This window comes from Vicia villosa, linkage group LG4, assembly GCF_029867415.1.
Source record: "Vicia villosa cultivar HV-30 ecotype Madison, WI linkage group LG4, Vvil1.0, whole genome shotgun sequence".
In the NCBI taxonomy this organism is placed as follows: Eukaryota; Viridiplantae; Streptophyta; class Magnoliopsida; order Fabales; family Fabaceae; genus Vicia; species Vicia villosa.
Genome location: NC_081183.1, coordinates 60,310,704 through 60,332,496, shown reverse-complemented (window position 1 = coordinate 60,332,496; position 21,793 = coordinate 60,310,704). Strand labels below are relative to the sequence as shown.

Below are 21,793 nucleotides of genomic sequence, written 5' to 3'. Positions count from 1 at the left end.
ATTTTTAATTAAATTTTGAGTGAACCTGTATTTAAAAATCAGATATACAACTTCTGAGGAGATATATCTCCTGAACCTGTATTTTGAGTGAACCTGTAATTAAATTTATTAATATATAATATATTAGATTAAATTAGAATGTGTCGAATCTGAGGAGTTTTAAAAATTGCAAGTAAATCAAACTGAATAACAAAAATTGGTAATTATTAAGCCGATTTGAGAAGCGGTGACACTCCTGAGAGATCAGATTTAGACGAGGTTTAGTTGTGAATTGGAAAGAAAAATTATTAAAATAATGTAAACGTTATAAAATTATAAAATATCTTATTTAGATTTAAATGTTTTGAAGAGAAAAAATTGTGATATTCCAAATAATAGTGTCTAGAATGATCAGTTTGAAGTATCCAACATATTAGTAATGTTACACCAAAAGAAGTAAAAATTTGACATAAATACATGAAACAACATAAAGATACATTATTAATTTGTCAAACTACAATACCCTAGCTAAATATGCAACTTGTCAAACTACAATACCCTAGCTAAACATGCAACAAAACTAGTAAGAACAATGATTAATGTATTTTAATACACACTCTTTAACTGTGTTACGAAAATTCTTGAGATTCTCGCATTAATTTCATCACTTTTAGTATGTTCTTAAAGTGATGACATTCGGGAAATTCGGGAAATATCGAGTTTGATTTTTAATGCGTTAGCTTTCTAATGCTTCGAACGACGCATCAAACGGAGGCTGAAAACTCAAGTTATGGCCTTTACAAAATTCTAATTCTGACTCGGTTCGCCCGAAGAATGGGACAACACGCTTGGCGAAGCAAGGTAGTAGCTAACGTTCTCGAAACCCTTGCCCAGCGAAGCCTCTCTCAGCCGACAAAGCCTCTCTCGCCCAGCGAGCCTGACAACACGACAAACTCAAAAGTGCGATTTTCCGTACCTCTGAATTCTATTCTGCAAAAAGTCCCAGTTTCAGAGTTCAAAATCCTACGATTATATAACATTTTTAACAGCCTATAACACCTATTTAGAGGGATTAACATCATACATTCATCAAGATTATCATCATACCAATACCAAGTCAACAACAACATTCATATGCAAAATCCATACGAAGCACAAAGAAGATGAAATCAAAGAAAAACCTAAAACATCAACATAGAAATCCAAACTCATTCCTATCTACTAGTCATCATACCCAATTTTATATGGTTAGAACCTCACCCTTACCTTTGGATTGAAGGTGCTCTACTCTTTCAACGGAGTCTTGCCCTAGCCTCTTGAGTTCTTCTCCTCTTTCACGTTTTCTCCAACTTCTCTATATTTTTCTAATTCTCTCTTTTCACCTTATTTTATTAATCCTTCACTAACTATTATTCTACTAATGAGCTTAACATCACACACCCACTTATTCTAATGATAACACCATAATAGGCCCAATTGTTAATTAATCCATTATCCTATTATTATTATTATTATTATTATTATTATTATTATTATTATTATTATTATTATTATTATTATTATTATTATTATTATTATTATTCAACTATAATAAAATAGCATAATTATCAATAATTCACAAATAAACCACTATTTCACCAAATAATTCACAGGGACGGACCCAGAATATTTAGAGTGTGGGGGCAATAATTATATAAATTTACAATATTAAAAAATAACATGATTCTTTTGTAAAAAGAAACACGTAAAATTTTAGATTAAAATTGTGAAAAATATTGTTATTGGTTTCAGTAAATTTTTATATTATAGAATCAATTAATAAAAATATATATTACCAACTAAATATTTAATTAAGAAAAATAATTACAATGTATAAGTAAGCTGATATTTATTAACAATGTTTATTTTATATATTTAGTTGGTTTTTTCTAGAAAAAACATTTTTTAATGTTCTATCCATACAGGCAACGAATCAATTATTTACAACATATATTTGTTTCATGTTAAATATATATAATTCATGTCTATCGCTGTCTTTGATTAGCATAGATACATTTACAACATATAAATATAATTGTACAGATTATAGCTGTCTCTTATGCAATCTTTGATTAGCATGCATATAATACAATATTTAACAATTGTTGAGTTATAGTGGGGGCAGCTGCCCACAGAGCTACTAGAGTAGATCCATCCTTGAATTCACAAACATAAAATTAAATAATTAAATAAAATAAACGGTGTTACAAACTACCTTTATACTTTTCAAACTCATGCAATTTGAACTTAACCGACACTTTAACATTGGGGACGAGGCAAAGGTCATGCACATTCTTCCTAAATATTCTTTTTCACGAAGGGCCTTCATCTCTTTCTGAAGTTCTTCAAACTGATCTTGAAAACTATCCATCCTATCATAGAGGTTAAGACTTCCACTTGGCGCAACAACATGATATTTAAGTTCTTCAGCATAAGGAGCAGTGTACACAATAAGAGGTGCAATAACCATAATAAGAGAAATAGGAGGAATCACCTCAGCAGCAATTTGGTAACCCTCAGGAGTGAAATTGTAAGGCATGCCCCAGAGATAACTATTGGGCATCTGCTTAGTAGTGGCAACAACCGAGATAGTAGGAATTGTAGCAGAGACAAATTCACAAATCATTGTAGTATTAACATGTGGCTGATTCTGAGACTGAGAATAAAGAGGAATTGGAGGTGGAGGAGAAGCTTGAGTTTGAACCTGAGCCTGAGCAGTAATCAAAGATCCAACTATAGTAGTGAGACTCTCCATTTTCTTGCTCAAGACCTCCCATTTTCTTGCTCAAGACCTTTCATTTTCTTCTTGCAATTGGCTTTGGTATTATACCGGTGCGACATTTTTTTTAAAGTTGTTGATTTATAAATTATCAATAACCTGTTTACAAATAAATGCTGCTGCCAGGTATTGAACCCTGAACCAACAGCTTCCTTTACCCAACTAGCAAGTGCCAATTGAGCTACCCCACACAACTACTGGTGCGACAACTTGATTTTGTTTGAAGTAGACACTAAATACGATTCCACAAAACTCTCGAAAGAAAGACCAAAACGCAGCATGATGCATGGGATGTAATGTAAATGGTTTGTTTTTATTATTTGAGTTTCAAGGAACTTTAAGATAATTATAAACAAATTGAAAACATCATAAAAGAAAACAATTGAAATAACTGAATAACTCATTTTATTAACAGAAGAAGGATTACAATCAAAGTACATAGTTTTGATAACCCTTATCTAAAAGAAAAGGAATACTAAGTCCTAGGGTCTTGAATAACCAAATCTAAAGAAGTCCTAACAGCGGTCTGCAACATCTTCTTGAGCTTTCTAATCTTGGAGTCATAGTCCTTCTATATCTGAGCTTTCTCCATTATCAACTTATCAACAACACCTTTCCAAGCACCAGATGTAGGAGGAATGTCTGAATACTCATGAAGTGGCACAATACTTGAGGAAAATGAATCCTCTTGCACTATTCTCTTCTTGTTTGCCTTCTCAACTAGAGCACTGATCATCTTTTTGGAGAAGCAGGGCATCTTTCTGAAGAAGTAACTTATCCTTTTCCTTCAACAGCTTTAGCAATTCCATCTTCTCTACATCAGAAGCATAGAATTTCCTGATCCACTTATCTCTTTCAAGCTTCACTTGGTCTAGAGAAATATGATGATCTAATGAGTCTTCAATAAGAGTAATAGGAACAACAGGATCAATAGGGGGACTTGATGATGTGGAAGACAAAGGTCTCTCAAATGCATATGGCATCTTCAACTCAATTTCTCTCTCCTTCCCCCATTTTGTGTAAGGCTCCTTGGCTACATAATCTTTTGACCATGAAGTTAGCTTTTATATCATATTTCTTTAGATGAAGAACACCAACAAGTACTTGAGCCTTAGGAATCTCTTCCAAACCACTAAACAAAGCCTTAACAGAAACAGGTAAACCATTAAAGTATGCATACTCTTCCAAGGTGGGTAACAACTGATAATCGAGAAATATGAAACACATAAACAGGTTCATAGAGCTGAATTAAGGTATTAAGAAGTCCGTATGCAACTCTGATATATAGTATATAAAGAAGTCTTCCATAATGTTTTCTGAAGTCCTCAGTATTGGTCATCAAAGATGCCAACTTCCTCAGTTCTTTTAGGTCAAGATCCTTGAAACTGTACATATGGGTATTCCTCCTTCCAGTTTCTATAATCTCTAAACCTGCGATATTTGTAAAGAGAAATTCTAAGTTCCTCGAAACTCAAATGAAATAGTTTTTTCATGAATGCGCATGGATGCATGAATGCAACAATCACAATCAAGATCACACAGGATTCAAATGTTCAACATCACGAGCATGGAGCCATGGGTCAAAACATTCCACAAGGTATGTAGTAAGGGTAATCACCTATAAATAAAGGTTCTATAAAGTTCTCAGAGTCATAGATCCATCTTTTGGATATTACCGACTAATTCAATTAACTTGTCAGCCATCAATATTCTCAAGAGAAACTCATCTGAGTGTAGTATCGCATAACAACTAAATCAAGTCTACACCCAAATAGTCTTCGCCCTACGTCCTAATAAGGCCAAGATGGGTTAAGGGGTTGTAAGGTCCTCAGCTTCTCAAACTCTCAGGTCGAAAGTAATAATGCTTTTACAATTGAGTTGTTCAGCACTACCACCTTCAAAAAGACCTCCACTGAGTCGGGGATCTCAAGTTAGCTTATTAAGGATTAACTTCACATAAGCCAAGCATGACTATACCACCAACCTATCTTATTGTGCACTCAAGTCCGGGTATATGACTTATCTCACCACAGAGGAATCATCAAGCACCCAAAAATAGACAAACAGTGAAATCACATAACAACAGATAATAATAATATAAACAGATAAACAAAAATAGGCTTAACCCACTTAGGTATTACTCCCCAGCAGAGTCGCAAGTCTGTCGCAGCGGGAAAATTAGTGATTCAGCTATTGATTAACTTAACTCACAAATAAAGCAAGAGTCGCCATCGATCTTTATTATTTCTAAAGGAAAGAGAAAAGAGAGAATAAAACCCAAAGAAATTTTAAAACAAAACTAATGATACAAAGAGAAAAGGGTGCGAGAGTTTGTTATGCAAGGGAAGTGTATTAGCACCCCTCACATTTATGGTAATCCACAAGAACCTTTTTGAAAATTTGTGTTAAAACAAATGAGTTATGTGCAAAATATTGATGGGATGAGAAAAGAACATTTTTTATGGTTTTTGAAATTCTGGCACTTACACAAAAGATGTCAAGACATATGTCCTAACAACACACAATGTCAAAACAAATGTTATAACATTTACTGACTGACAACACAATTATCAAAACTGAAATAAACTTGCAGAATGATAAATAAAACAAGTAATTGTTTACCCAAATCAGTGCAACAACACCAAATATGGGGGCTATCAAGCTAGGAAGGAAATCTACTATTAGCAGTACTAGTTCAAAGGCTAAACAGTCCCAATTTACAACTTCTCTCCTAATCACTACCCAATGCAACTTCTACATAGAACTCAAATAGATATTAGAAATTGTCATCCCACTCCCAATCACCGCATTGATAAACAAACAGTCACACACCCCGTGACCAGAGGAACCAAATAGAAAGTTTACACTTTCAAATACAAAATACTTGGTCAAAAACCTTAACCAAGAAAAATACTTGATCTTGCTTAAAAGCTTTGATAAAGAACAATACTAAACCATTTTGCTTAAAATCTTCAAGTGTGAGAACACACGTCCACCTCAATGTATCACAAGATACATGAGTGACACAAAGAAAAAACACATGAAAAACTTAAAGGACTCCCAAAACACCAACCCTTATTTTGCACACACGGTTTCTATTTGTGAATTCTTGCAAAACATGGTTGAACAAGTCCTTATTTATAAACTCTTGTAGTATGGGCTTGGACTCTAAAATAAATTCAATCTTGTCCTTTCTAAAACAGCTGGAAGGAAATCAAATCTTAGTTTTCTAAAAAAAAAACTCAAAGATTCTATTTCTAAAAACCAAAACAAATATGCATTTGTCATAAAAACTCCTTGATTTGATGCGCCTGTAATGAGTATATGAATATTCCAGATTCTCATATTTTTCAATCAAATATTCAAGGATTAAAAATCTAGTATGAATTGTCTGAATGTTCTAGTGTAGGATGTCACAACATCTGGTAAAACATATGTCAAAACACATAACACCTGAACCAGTTATGACATTTGATCAAGATGTTTCAACATCTTGCTCAAAATTAGTTAAGAACCATGTTTTAGAAAAATTATTCCAATCACAAAAGCATGGAACTAATAATCCCTCCTTTGGCAAATTTTGGCTAAAACAACCAAAACACCATTAAGTCCTAGAGATAAACCACATTTACATGATAGCATGTAAATTTACATCAAACTGCAAAGATATATTATAGATGCACAATAGTTACATAAAAATCTTCTTCTTCAAATCTCTTTGGGGCTTGTACAAACAAACAAGTCCATTACTCCTCTTGTCATGCAGAACCAGTACTCCCCCTCAAAGGGATACCAGAACATGAACTACTCAAGTTCACACATCAGAGGCATGTGCAGCAGAAGATAATAATAAAAAGCCTCACATTAGGAAGGATATCAGAACATCTTGCACACACTCTTTAGTCTCCAGTCTCCAATCGTCAGTTCCAGCAGCAACACAATCAACCAGCATGACAGACTATCATGCTCCCCCTAAATAGTTGCATTTAGCAAGAAACCATAATAGCTACTCTTCCCTTAGCAGTAGCACAATCCTATCAGTATGCTAATCAACATGGAAGAACATGTGTCTTAACATCAAGACAAACAAAAACACACTAACATTTTATTCCCTCTTTTTAGCCACAATTTGAAAAAAATTAGAGTAAATGTAAACAAATGGAAGCACATAAATATTGCAATCAAGCAACACACACAGATGGAAACACACACAAATCGAATGGAATCACACAAATCATTCATTCATGGAAGCACATTGTTCAGAACTACAAAAGCAATAATACAAAAGCCCAAAATATCACGGGACATAAGCGCTTACAAAAATGTTTTCAAAAACATACAAACACAAAAGAAAATGACTGAGAACATTCAGTCAAGACCTAGAGCTGATCTCCTTCTTCACTGGTCTCTTTACTTCCATTATGCTCTTCCTTAATTTATTTAATGTCTTCATCTCTAAGTCACACATTTGTCTTCCTTCAATGATCTAAGCAGGGTTTCCAATATGATTTTTTTCTTAGTGCTCCTCTTGATGGTTTCAGTCAGTTCATCACAGGTTTCTTGGAGCTCATCAATGAATCTCTCTTTTGAAGCTTGATCAGCAGCCTCCTTCCCAGAAGTTTGACATTGTCTGGGACATGTGTCCCTTTGAAAAAATTATAGTGTAGGGATAAAGGAGATTCCCTCTTGCTTACTGTATCTGAGTTGTTCAGAATCCAAGGATATTTGTTGAGGATTATTCCACAAATGAGAGTAGGAAAAACAATGGGCATTTTTACAGTAGTGGAATGAGCATGCTTGATAGTTTGTTCAAAGATGTAGGTACCATAATCAAAATTTATTTTAGTGCAAACAATATAAATGAACTTGCCTAGCCCTGTAGCTATTGAGGATGTGTGGTTATTAGGAACCTAGTTGGCAGCTCCTATTAGTTAAGCACAACATACTTCACACTAAACTATCTCACAGACAATTTCTTTTTCATTGGCTATTGATTCACTTGTCCTACAATAATCTCCTTGCAAATATCATTGTCAGTTACTTCTACCTCACTATTCTCCACTTCAGATCTTCCTAGATACCTATTAATTATTTTAGGAGAGAAATTCACACATTTTCCTCTTACGAATACCTTCTTTTAGTCTCTACTTTTTCTGTTAACACAATCACCAGAAATGTTTACTATGAATTTCTTCACAAGAGTTTCATAACATTCACCAATTACAAAAAATAGTCTTCATTAGTCCTGCTTCCTTAATGAGGCTGATGACTTCCTTGTATTCAAGAGCATCCTTGTCTAATTCTCTTTCTAAGGCTATCCTTCTATGGCTTACAAACTTCCATTTCATTAAGTTTTTAGTAGAGTAAAAATAGATGTTGTCAGTTGCTACCTCTAGAATATTATCACGAACCTTGTTTCCAACAACTATCTTTCTAAGTGATGGAATGATGTCTTTAACATCTGGTTCAACATCCTCCTCGTACTCTGAGTCACTAGGAGATGCCTTTTTTCTTATCAGGGACTTCTTGTGAGAAGTAGAAGTTCCACTTTGCTCCACTTCTTTCTAGGAGCAGCACCCAATCTTCTTTTAGGAGTCTTTTAGGATTTGCTTGAGGGTTCAACAACTTTGCCTTTTCTATTTTTAACCTCTTTTCTATTCCAGGGATCAATGTATGAACAATAGATTCATCATCCGTATCTGAATCATTAAAAAGGACAACCTCAGTAATCTGACCCTTATTTACAGCAGGAATTTCATGATCATCAAGAGTCTTGTCTTCTTCCACAACTACGTTATCTTCAGTGTCTTCAATAATTCTTTCTTCCAGAGGTTGTTTAGAGGGCTCAGAGACACCTGTGATGTTTGGTTCCTGAGTAGATTTGCCAAGTTGTGCTAGGGATGTTGCAACATCCGACACATCATCAAGATTAGTTCCCAATACATTTGAGACTATTCTACGAATGGTATGATCGATCGAGACAATATTAATAGTATTAGGGTTGCTCTTAGGACCTAATGTTATCATTAGAGTGGGGTTATTTTTTGCACTTTCCTTAGGCGTGGACACAAATGAAGGGAATTTTTTTACCCTAGAGGTTGCACCCATTCTGACTACAGCAGTTTTGGTCCTCATCTTTATTGGACCAGCAGGAGGACTAGAGGCAAGAGGATGCGTATTCAGGATGGCCTCAAAGGAATCAATACTGGAGATAGAGTCGCTTGACATCTTGGATGTTTCCCTTATTGAAGAGGATTTGGAAATTCAAAGGGTAAATGATGATATAAAGTTATGTTGAGAGGGATTATACAGTGAATGCAATAATTTGCCTAAAATAACGTGCCTCATCGATTGGTTAAAACACTTTTTCTTATAACAGTCTACTTTTAAAAGACGGTTGGGGGGGTTTTGATCGTTGTTTCTTGGTAACATGATGTTCATATTATGTTGTCAAGACATTCATTTTGACATCGTACATGTTTGACCTAGAAATTTGATTCCATTTGCTTCTAGTCAATATTAGATTTTGAATCTCAAGATTCTGTCTGTCCTTTTTGATTCCATCATTTTCAATTTTTGAACATGTGAATAGGCAGACAACATCCTCAGATGTTTTTTTTTTGAAGAGGTATCAATTATAGGTCTACTAGTAGAGTTATTTTCTTTCCATCTTTGCCAGTTTTTATCATGATTATCTCTGTGATGAGGGGAATGTCTTGGATAGCTATATAATCTGAAATAGAACAGTTTGACGTGACCATACTTTCCACAGAAATTACACTTCCACAATCTAGACTTAACTCTAGTTTGACCTTTTTGAGGCTGAGCTGGATGTTGGAACATTAGGCATGACATTGTTAATTCATCCTTTTTTCATTAGAGATATCTTTTGTAACATAGACTTTTCCTTTTTTATTTAAAGACTGATAGTTAAAGCATATACTAATGAAGTTTCTACCTCTTTCTCCAGTTTAAATAGTTTCATCTACCATGCCAGATTTACTAGTTAAGCTTTCAAGTTTGGAAGTTAATAGATTTACCTTATCTTGAAGCTCAAGATTTGTGGCTAGGAGTCTTTCTTTTTCTTCGTGAAGTTGAGTCAAGACTTTCTTCTGTGTTTCACTTACTTTTCACATTTCTTTATAAGAGACAACTAATTCTTCAAAGGATGGATCTTAAATACAATATTCTTCATCAGATTCATACCTCCCTGTTAGGGCTATGTCCTTCTATTAGCTGGGAATTTCGACGAATAAAATGAGATGAAGATTATTGAAGAAAAGAGTTATTTTGAAGAAAAGAGTTATTTCGAAGGTAGATGCAAATTCAAGCTCATGAAGAGCATTCAAAGTATCAAGTGTTTGAAGAGTTTTCATCTTGTCAGATACTATCGAAGAAAATATCATCGAAACGAAGATAAAGACTTAGAATATTTTCGGAGCTTTCAAGGAAAATAAGCTTCGATGGTCACGTTAGTTGAGTTTGGCGCCTCGAAAGGAACTCATTAATTCACAATGTTAATAAAGTTCACACATTTATCATGGTATCATTCACCTCGTTTGATCTCTTCCACTCTTTAACTAAATCTCATTCGGTTATAACTAACTTTTTTGTTACAATCTTCTGAAGTTCCAAGAACTGAAGTTTAATTCTTCAAAGGATGGATCTTAAATACAATATTCTTCATCAGATTCATACCTCCCTGTTAGGGCTATGTCCTTCTATTAGCTGGGAATTTCGACGAATAAAATGAGATGAAGATTATTGAAGAAAAGAGTTATTTTGAAGAAAAGAGTTATTTCGAAGGTAGATGCAAATTCAAGCTCATGAAGAGCATTCAAAGTATCAAGTGTTTGAAGAGTTTTCATCTTGTCAGATACTATCGAAGAAAATATCATCGAAACGAAGATAAAGACTTAGAATATTTTCGGAGCTTTCAAGGAAAATAAGCTTCGATGGTCACGTTAGTTGAGTTTGGCGCCTCGAAAGGAACTCATTAATTCACAATGTTAATAAAGTTCACACATTTATCATGGTATCATTCACCTCGTTTGATCTCTTCCACTCTTTAACTAAATCTCATTCGGTTATAACTAACTTTTTTGTTACAATCTTCTGAAGTTCCAAGAACTGAAGTTCTAAGAATTGGGTATAACTAACTTTTTTGTTACAATCTTCTCAAGTTCCAAGAATTGAAACTTCATCTTCTTCCTCTTGTCGCCATGTCTAAATCGTCTCAAGCTGTAACATTTGGAGGCTTGACTCGAAATTCTCAAGTAATCGACACCAATACCTCTGATTCTACTTCATCGCATCATTTTGGTCCAAATTTTTTAATCAAAGTGCAAATAGCAGTTATTTTATATGAAATCAACAAGTTGAAGGAGTCATCTTCATTCAAAGAGAGTAAACATAGTTATAAATCTTCAAATTCCGCTGAAATTCAAATCAGAATAAGATTGTATGAAAGGAAAAGTATCCGAAGAGTATAGGATTTAAAGTTTACTATATTGGCATTGCTAGGCAACTAACACTGTATCAGCCACGTCTGGTTGCATTTTGCCAAAGTAACATCGTTCACTAGGAATCGTAACAGCAATTTATAAGCATGAATTTACCATATTAGAAATATGAAAAAATGCTCATGTTTCGTTTGGTGACAATTAAAACCCTCAAAATTTAAGGCCATATTAATAAGTGAATAGAAAAACAAGTGAGAAATTAAGTACACAAAGTGATTAAGGGCAAAAATAGACTAAATGAAGAAGGAGAAATATACAGTATTGTTATGTGAGCTAATACATTTCTGGTTAATGAGTTCTCCCTTCTTCAATGATCGAAACGCAGTGTTTCAGCGTGTGGCAAAGGCACTGCTTGCCAAGCCGAAGCCGCAATGAGAGGGCGGCTATGCCAACCCAAAGTCAAGCTCCCTTGGTTCTCTTCCACACAATAACCCTCCGCAGAAAACAGAGTCAACAGCATACTCGCTTGCTTAAACGCGTTAGAACCCAAATGTAACGGTCTGAACCCGGCTTTACCAAGCCGCTCCCTCCACTTAACTAGCGGTTCATGTCTCTCAACCCGAGCCGATCCCTCGCAGCACACCACATTGCATATCTCCCTTTGCAGAAACATCTCAGCCATAGCCTTGTCCGGTTCAACAGAACACGCTTCAAGGGAATCGAAAACGGTCGAGTAATAATGCAGTGCCTCCGTGAACCGCTCCATAAACCCATCCTTGTTATGGTTCGCTTCCTGCTCCACAACCGTCATGATTTTCGGGTTCAAACTTCGGATCCAACCCAAAACCATTTCAATACCAGAAGAAATCGGATCAGATTCAGATTCAGATCCAGATCCAGATCCGAGAAGACGATGAAGTTGCATGATAGAGTTAACCGCAACAACTTCCTTAGAACTAACCTGAAGCATCCACGGCTTCACATCCTCAAGCCGCCAAGCCGCTACTCCACGAAACGCGAATCTAACGTTTACCGATCTAGCCAGCTCAGCGAGACGCAGCCCGATTTCGCGGAGGTTGTCTCGCTCATCCGGCGACGGCGGACCAATGCCGGTTAGCCGCAGAAATGGAGGTCCACCAGGACGAAGAGCGAGAGCTTGAATCAGCGCCGGCCATTGAAGACCTTGCATGAGGTTGAAATCGATAACATGAACACAATCGTGGCCGTTGAAAGCTTCCAGTATAGCTTGATTCGCTGTGAAGTGAGCGAATTTGAGATAAGGACAAGCTTCGTAGTAGTGATGGTAAAGGATATCGTTCTCGTGAGGAGAAACATGGATAACATTGTTTATACCGAATATACGGCGGTTCAAAGCATCAATGAAGTACCCGGCGACTTTTCCAATGCCGCAGCTGGTGTTCATGTCAGCTAACAACCCTTGCATGCCTTCAATTAACGAGCCAGCCAATGGTAAGTTGCCACGTTGCAAGGAATCCGCACACGTCATCAGCATCTGGACCAGCTTTATCGCCGAGTCTTCTTCAACGGTGGTTACCACCTTTAATTGATGGTGGTAGTGTTGATCTTGTGGCGGTGGCAGCGGCAGCGGCGCTGTGAGATCTGGAAGTTCAGAAAAATCGTAGGGTAAAGAGGCTGTGTGGTCGAATTCGGAGAGGAGATTGTCCACCCAATTGCCAATGTCGGAAGGATCATAGTGGACAGTATCAGAAGCGAATTGAGAAATGTCGCTGGATGAATTCACGATTGCGTTCTCCAACCGTTCGATATTATGAGCTACTTGATGTAGCTCAGAAGACCGGACTTTGTATCCGACATCGGCGAGGAGGCCGTCGATGTCTTTTGTCTTGGAGGGGGAAGAAACTAAATCTATCTCCATATTAAACTAAGATGTATTCAAAGTTGAAGTTTGAAAACATGCACAAAGAAGGCGAGTGTTTATAATAAAGTTTTAGCTAGGATAGAGTGAGTGGGCTTGGGAGTGATGAAAAAAGGAGAAAGAAATAAAGAAAGTGATGTTTGAGGAAATTAAGGGGGAAGCTGGGTTGTAAAATGTATGACTATGATGGGTTACTAATTTGTGTTGAGTAGCTATCTGCACTGCTAGCACATCCTATTTGATTGATACCATACCACTACTAATATAATTTTCAGCTTTTTTATTTTTTAAAGGTACCCTATTGTCACGGCTTCAATTTTTAGTAGCCTAAAGAGAGCAAAAGTAGCCTTTGATAATTTAGATGCTGTTACTCCAATATTGGGATTTGGGTTCAACAAGTGGTTCCTCTTGGGTCTACAGCTTCTATCAGTATATAGTACCACACTACCACCATTAACCGCTGTGATTTATTACTATTATCAGGGTCCAGAAACTACAGTACAATAATACTCCAAACTGTGAAAAAAATGTAAAGTATTACTGTACTGCTGTTGTTAATTGTTTGAATCCGATTTACTTCAATTCCAACTTTGGAACACTGTTATTTCACATGCTATGCTACTCTTGAAATTGATTTTGAATTTATTTGCTTTCTTCTTATATTATACCTGCTAAGCTAGCAGGTGATAATTTGTATTCAATTCAAAGATGAGAAAGAACCCTGACACACTTGACAGCACCTTGCTTTCACGAGCTTGTTTTTCTTTTTTTTCTTCATTTAGAACCCACGGTATACTGCAGATAAACTGTACTATATAGCCTACACATAAAGAAAATTATCATATTCTATAACAATTCAATTTGGTCATGTGATTTTCAATACCCGACCCAATGAAGCAGAAAGGTTGATGATGGGTCATATTTAATTTCCCAGTTTCTACAATATCTATTACATATGCTAATTCCATGCGGTTCACTAATTAGAGTATGCTAGACTCATTAGGTGGAAATATTAGTAGCATTGTCACTCTCTTTTGCCACAAATAATTACGAGTTTTAATTAAGTAGTAATTTGCACAAATGTAACACATGCCCAAATATGAGAAACCATTTTTTGAGTGTAATGAACTCAATGTTTAAGGTGGCATTATCTAACTACTCATTATAAAAGCTTGTAAAGTGATAATATGTTTTTGTATAAAGACAATATGTGTATCGCTCTGAACATTAAGTACTTAATTAATTTTATTTTAAAAGTTAGATTAATTTGCATTCTTAAGTACTTAAAGTACAGTATTTCCTTCAAGTATAACGTCATTGTAACTAGAATATTCTTCTCACCATGTGTCAAACAAAGCATCTTAAGGTATAATTGCTGATAAATCATTTTAAAACTATAGCATCCATTTTGATTTATATAAAGTTAAATGTAACGTCACAGTAAAGTATTTGCTTCTATTAGCTTAATGACGACAAGAGTTTAATTAGATAATAATTTAATTGCGATATTTACAACTTAATGCTTTAGTACTATATAAAAACATTTCTTATTATGAGATTGAGGAGGACTAATTCAACTAAATTTAAGCAAAGAAACTAATTATCTTACCCTCCATCGTTCTCATAAAAACGTAAAGACTAAAAAATTACGTTATTAATTGTTGCCAAGAGTAATTTGTTGTGCATTCCCAAACAACTATTTAAGAGTTTGTATGATCTATTTCAGCTTACAACAATTTGGGAATAAAAAAATATGAACGTTGGAATTTAAAATATACACAATTATTTGGAGAGAGAGAGAGAATAGGGAAAGATATTTATTGATTTCATAGGGAGGTTCGATTGCTCGACAGGGTTGAGCTAAAGAGATTTAGATGACCGTAGGTTAAATCATGAGTTTGAAAAAGGAGTACTATTCTGGATTTAATTATGAGTCTAATTATGAATTCTGGATATAAAGAAAAGTCAACTAATATATACATATTTGAAATATTTTAGGCCGATTAGGAGGTCGGCACAAAGATACGAGATTACGAGGTTGGTCAGGGCGGACAGTGAATTAGGATTAATTCAAAAGACCCTTAACCTGGAAGGTTACCCCTTTAGCAGGTTAAACACGTTTATATCCTCCAGTACGACATGAATTATCCTCTGGCTCGGTAGGTTTCATCCTCCAGATCGACAGGTGTCTACCTACAGCTCGGCAGAATTCTCGTATCCAAATCGGGCACGACGGTTACGCGTATGCGAAGGGATGCTTCTGTTATGGGAGTTATGACTCTTTAAATGGGTGACGATGTAGGTTACGAATATTGGCCATTATGGAGGGAATCCAATGTTCTCTCCATCAATGTTGTTAATCCTTACTCCAAAACCATAAATAGGACTCCCGAATGAGGGATAAGAAAGACACGCTTCATCTTGAGCTTGCATAAACTGTATTGCTCAAATACCTAAAAAGCTAAGTCTACCAATTCAGTTAGGACCTACTATATTAACTTCCGGGAGGTATTCCAAACATGTTCTGCCGAAACATTTGGCACCCACCGTGGGGCCTAGGTAAAACTTTCTCAGGCCACATATTTTCTCACACTCATCTTCACTTTCAAGATGTCCAAACCTTTGCCGAACAATGATGATCCTCCGCCTGACATGGACAAGCTACTGACAATGATGGAAGCATTAAGATAACAGAATGAAAGCCTCTAGGACAGTGTCCAAACAATGCAAACCCAAACAATGCGAGAGGATGAATTTACAGAAGAACCCCTCGACCTCCAACCTTTGGCAGAGGTCGTCTGGGAAGACACGGTGTCAGAGAACGTCAAACACCTGCCATTGCCTTCCTTTGACAACAAGAGCTACCCCCAGGAGCATATCATAGCTGTCAATAATCAGATGGCCATAGTTGGAGCCTCCGACTCTCTGAAATACAAACTGATGGAAGGAACCTTCAAGGACGTCGCATTACGTTGATACATGAGTTTTCCTAGAGTATTTATCCTGGGGTATTCCGACTTGGCTCGCAAGATGGTTCAACACTTTGCAGCCAGCAAACATCGGAAGGTGTCCACCACCAGCCTTTTAAACGTGCGTCAGGGGCGGGCCGAGTCCTTCCGGGAGTATATGGCACATTTTAATGAGGAAACAATTAAGGTGTCTCATCCGAATCAAGAAATGTTCGTGGGGGATTTCCAGAATGGTCTAAGGGCCGACCACTTCAACGTGTCGTTAGCTCAAAAACCGGCTTCCGACATGGAAGAGGTGATGAATCGCGCCGATTGCTATGTTAAATGCAGAGAAAGCTGTGAGGGCAAGGTGTTGTTTTCATGCTGTCAAAATATTGTGAATCAACCGCAACTTAAGTGGAATCATAGAAATCGAGCACATGCAACCAAGACAAGCATTTTTTGCCACAAAACACCAATAGGTCGACTCACACACATCATAGATCAACCTATTGCAAGACCTTTATGAAAAAATTCAGGTGAAGGCTGAATGCGTCGACGCATCACCCTCTTAGGTCGACGCATTGGCATTTTGAGGAATTCACGGGAATGCGCACGCCGACCCTTCAGGTTGACGCATCAAACTTTGGCTGCTCAAGTGCAAAAATAGAATGCGTCGACGCATTGCTTTCTTAGGTCGATGCATGGTCGTTTGGGGAATCCACGGGTATGCGCACGCCTACCCTTCAGGTCGACGCAAGTATCACACATGGCTCATTTTTCAGGTGCAAAGCATTCAATAGGTCGACCTATGCAGAGAGCAAGTCGACCTGTCGCTAATAAATTGGGTTTTCTGCTGTTTTCATTTTGGCCTATGCATTGTATGTGGTATAAATACTCAAGTGATCATTCTCAAACAATTTAACAAGAAACGTGAAATATAGACTCAGCTTCTTCTCATCTTCAACCTTTCGCTTATTTATCGAGAATCACACATAATCGTCTTTCTCGATCGAAGTAAGGAACGTGTGTTGATAAGGTTCGACGATAGATTTTGTCTTGTTCGAGATTCGACGGTAGACATTCATCTTGTTCGAGTGAAGATTGTTGAGGGTGTTTCTTGTATAAAACCTTAGGGTTTTTCCTTCCTCATCAAAGATTTTGTTCGAAGGTTTTTGACGATCGATTCGCTTTGGTAATCAATTCAGCCGTGCATAAGGGTTTGAGAGATTGAAGATCTACTCAACAAACTTACTACAACCGGAGGATTGAGAAAGGAACGATCGGGGTCTTGATCATGAAGATCTTAGACATTGACTTGATTCGACTTGAATCAAGGGGAGGATCGAATTGTATTTCAATTTTACTGCATGATTGTAGTTGGTGATTGATACTTTCTATCCTTGTTAAACATTTTGCAATCTAATAAAATTTCCTAATTTCATTTGAAATTAGGGGCAGACGTACTCCTGCGAGGACGATAGAGGAACTACCTAAACAAATATCATGTTCCTTATTGCTTTTACTTTATCGTATTTCCATTCGTTTTCGTTTATTTCCATTGTTGAACAAAAACTAAGGTTAGGTAAAATATCGATCACCAAGTGTTCGATAAAATTACTCAATCAAATTTTTGTTCAAATTTTAGTGAAAACGTTCATTGTGAGTAATATACCATATAGTGTGTGTGGACCTCCGTTTTTCGGGCCATACCTCTGAGCGGGAGAGATACGTGAACTGACTCTTTTTTATCGCTTATGCTTTCGCATTTTTTGAAAATTCACAGAGTCGCCACCGACCTTTTATTTTATCCAATTAAGGAAAGGTTTATAAAAGAAACAGAAAAAAGACCTTTAAGAAATTCTGGGTAAGGGGGTAGGTTATACAAAGGGAAGGTGTTAGCACCCTTTGTATCCATGGTTATCCATGGGCTCTTAAGTTTGCTTAGCTCACTTGTTTTTCGATCACTTTTCAATTGCTTTAGAATGCTCATATGTGGTTTCAAATACCTTTGTAAATTGAATTTGTAATGATCCTTGTGCGGATGTATACAAAATGTTTGTTTATCTTTCGAAAGATGTTTTGAAAAGAACGTTAACTTTGTAATGATCCGTGTTTGGATGTATACAAAATATTGTCTTTTTGGAAAGTTTTGTTTTGAAAAACAACAGTGTATGAGAATTTTGTTTGTTTTGATTTGAGCAAGCAAACTAGGAGGTCTACCCTGAGTTGTAAGGTCTTTATCCTATTTCCTTTAAAAATCTATCCTTTCACCGGATACAAACAAAAGGTTCGATTTTGTACTCGAAACAGTAGAATTTTGACTTTGATTTTGAAAAGAATGAGAAGGGATTACCTTAAGAGGTGCAAGTGTGATTGTGATTGGATTCAGATATTTTATCTTTGAAGTTAGTGATCTAACGGTTCAATTTTATCTTTGACATACACGCAGTTTATATTTGCTGGAAATTAAAATGCGGAAATGTAAAGTGCGGAAAGTAAATCTACGCTATTACATCGATTGTGCAGGAAATGTAAACTAAGCCTATTTACATGATTTTGACATCCTATACATTTATCTAGGAATTTAAATTGCAAGAAAAATAAAAGTCATATTTTTGGATTTTTTATGATTGATTTTAATTATAATTAATGCATGATTAATTAAATTAAAATGAAGAAAAAAGATGAAAATAGATTTAAACCTAGAAATTAAGTTTAAAATATGTACAAAGTATTTGTCAATTAATTTTAAAACAAAACTAATTTTTTTGGAATTTTTGAAATTGATTTGAAATTGATTTGAAATTGATTAAGCTAATTAATACATAATTATACAAATAATTATACAAATAATTAAAACTTAAAGAGAAGATTATTCAAAATATGTACAAAATTAGTCTATAATATATAAACAATATTTTATATAAAGAACAATTTTTTTATGATTTTTTGATTGGTTAGAATAATTAAAAAGCAAATATATAAATATATACTAATTAATTATGCAAAATATTGAAATTATGAAGAAAAATAAAATATTTTTATTTCAGAAAATAAAATATTATTTTAGAAACTTAAAAATATTTTTTGTGTATTTTTTGGATTTTTGAAACTATTTTTAATTAATTTTGCAAAGAAATTAAAAATAAAAATAGAAAATAAAAGGATACTAATCAGATGTGGTTGATTATGAGGGAGTATGATGTTCATGCATGATCTGGCGCGTTGGATTGGATGGAAAGTGGATCAGAAGGCTCAGATTTTGAGGCGCATGGCAATCAGTATACCTGCAAAACACTTGATTAGAGGAAAATTTAAAAGAACGCGCGCGCTGGCTGGCCAATGGGGTGAGGACACGCATCATCTTCAACCTCCAGACACCACTTTTAACAGCGCTTTCTGGCTAGAAGCGCTGTAATAGATTAAACTCATCCCTGCAAAATAGCGAATAGGTGTAAACAAGCATAGAAATCAGGCGCGATAGGCCCATTAAATTCGTCTTGTTCCACTGAATGTAACCATGCCCTTAATTTGGTTTAATTTTGGCTCTAATGAAGAACCCTAAATTTGAGCTTAGAAACCCTAAAATGGTGGTTTTGTGCAAACAGTCATTAAAACTTAATTAAAGCTCCAGAAACGACCAGAGCACCAATCTAAACACAAATATATATCTACATCTTGTTAAATGTGCGTGTATGATCAAATATGAGTTGGTTTTTGTTTGAGCAAATCGTGACCTGTGTAGCTCGATTCAATGAGGTTCAAGACTTGCAATTGATTGGAATAGTTTCAGTGAAGCTCAGAGATGATGTTTGAATGTTTAGTTTGTATTGAAATTGACTGAAACTTAAAATTCGAATTTCAAGTTTCTTTGAATATTACAAGTTGTTACAAGAGTGATATATGCTTATGAATGCTTCTGAATTCGTCCTCCTTTGATTGTGAAGTGTTATAGCCTTTATATAGACTATGTTGTGCTTAGATTTGAAGCTAAGAAGCATCTTGTTGCCTTTGTTGAATTTTTGACTTTCAAGCTTAACTTTCAAGCTTTCCTTGTATCTTCCTTGCTGCATAATTGAAGATTCCTTGGTGGCTTTAGCTTAGAAAATAAGCTATCCATTATCCTTCCCTTTGCCATTTTTATTTAATCTTAAAATAGAATAAAATTAAACCAAAAATGGATAAAAATGGTGTGGGCTTTGTCTTGGTCGTGGGAGGCCCATAATATTATGGAAATGATGTTTGAACCATGAAAACTTGGCCCCATTTGGAAAAAATACATTTTTGAGCAATGTTGTTTTTATGCATTTTCCAAAATTTAGCCAACTTCAACAAGGTGTAAATCCCTCAATTTTTGTCATATGAAGGAGTTCTGGCACTTTTTGGAAACATCAAAGAGTCCTCTAACCAATGTTTTTGGTCTCATGTCAAAATGATTTTTGATGCTGCTTGTGTGTCCTTTTGAAAAAAGTGTCTTTTTGTTGACTTTGAAAATGACCTGTAATGTCTTTGGTCATATTTTTCAAATGGTGAATGCAATGACCATGGGATCAATTGCATTTGAAAGATAATTGAATTTCCTTCAAAATGAGCTTTGGTTTGAATTTTTTGGATGAAGGATGAGAGAGTTATGACCAGTCAAAGTTGAGTTGACTTTTCAGGCAAAACCCATAATTTTGAATCTTAGGGTTTTGTTGATTTTTGATCTTTCCTTGATGAATTATGATCATCCAATGATCAAATGATGAATCCTTTGACAAAATATGGACTTTGACAAAAAATTTCATTTTTGACTGTCTGTTGACTTTTTGGTCAAACGGGTCGTCTGTTGACTGTTTGAGTTGCTGACGGTGCGTCTGAGTGAATTGAAGTTTGAAAATTTGTATGATGGTACTTTGAGATATATGGATGTGCATGAAATCCATTTGAGGTCTCAAAAACTTGTTTCTCCTGTAAAAACAAGAAAACCCTAGTCAGGGACTTTTTGTGTAGGAGACAGTTAAGCGTACCTGATTTTTGTGCAGTGTTGAGTCTCTGCTAATCGCGTGATATTCTGAAGACTTCTAGAACAAAAATCTTGAAATTTTGAATTGTAAAAGATTGATTTGATTGATGGTACAAAACACTGAGAATTGTACTGCCAGCAGTTTGGCTGTCAACTGATTGTTCAGGTATTGACGTAGCAGTTAGAGTGAAAAATCAACAGTCAAAGTTAATTTTCTTTTTTGTTGTTTTTGTTTTTGTTTTATGTGAAAAATGAAAGTTTATTTACATGACTTGTTAAAAAAAACACAGACATAATAAATAACTAATATTTACTGTATGCGGGCAAAATTACCGATAATAACCCTGAAAATCATTTAATGCACAGAAAAATGAATATTTGACTGGCAGAAAACACATAAAATATTATCTGAGTAATTAAGCAATATTATGACAAATAGTACAACATTTAATACTGACAGTACAAATATTACATACTATATTGAACAGTACGAATAAACGGTACATTTAAGAAATAAGAAATACGGCAAATTTTAAGAATGACGATTGATAACCCATGCTACAAATAGTAACATGTAGATGATTGGGAGCATAAGCATCCCAGGTCCACAGTGTTCCGGGCTATGTAGACAGAAGAAAGACATGATCACCGTAGCAATGGTGATGACCATAAGAAAACACG

At 35.5% G+C, this 21,793-nt stretch overlaps 1 protein-coding gene across 1 annotated transcript; it reads right to left on the bottom strand.

Moving 5' to 3' along the window:
• Nucleotides 1-11,259: 11,259 nt before the first annotated feature.
• LOC131594847 (DELLA protein RGA-like) lies at nt 11,260-13,906 on the bottom strand. The gene has a single exon (XM_058867054.1). The coding sequence runs from the start codon at nt 13,154-13,156 to the stop codon at nt 11,627-11,629; it is 1,530 nt and encodes a 509-aa protein (XP_058723037.1). The 5' UTR covers nt 13,157-13,906; the 3' UTR covers nt 11,260-11,626.
• Between the last annotated feature and the right edge of the window lie 7,887 nt (nt 13,907-21,793).

Excerpts from the sequence above, each read along its gene's own strand:
- LOC131594847 (XM_058867054.1), bottom strand. The coding sequence starts at position 13,156 with ATGGAGATAGATTTAGTTTCTTCCCCCTCCAAGACAAAAGACATCGAC.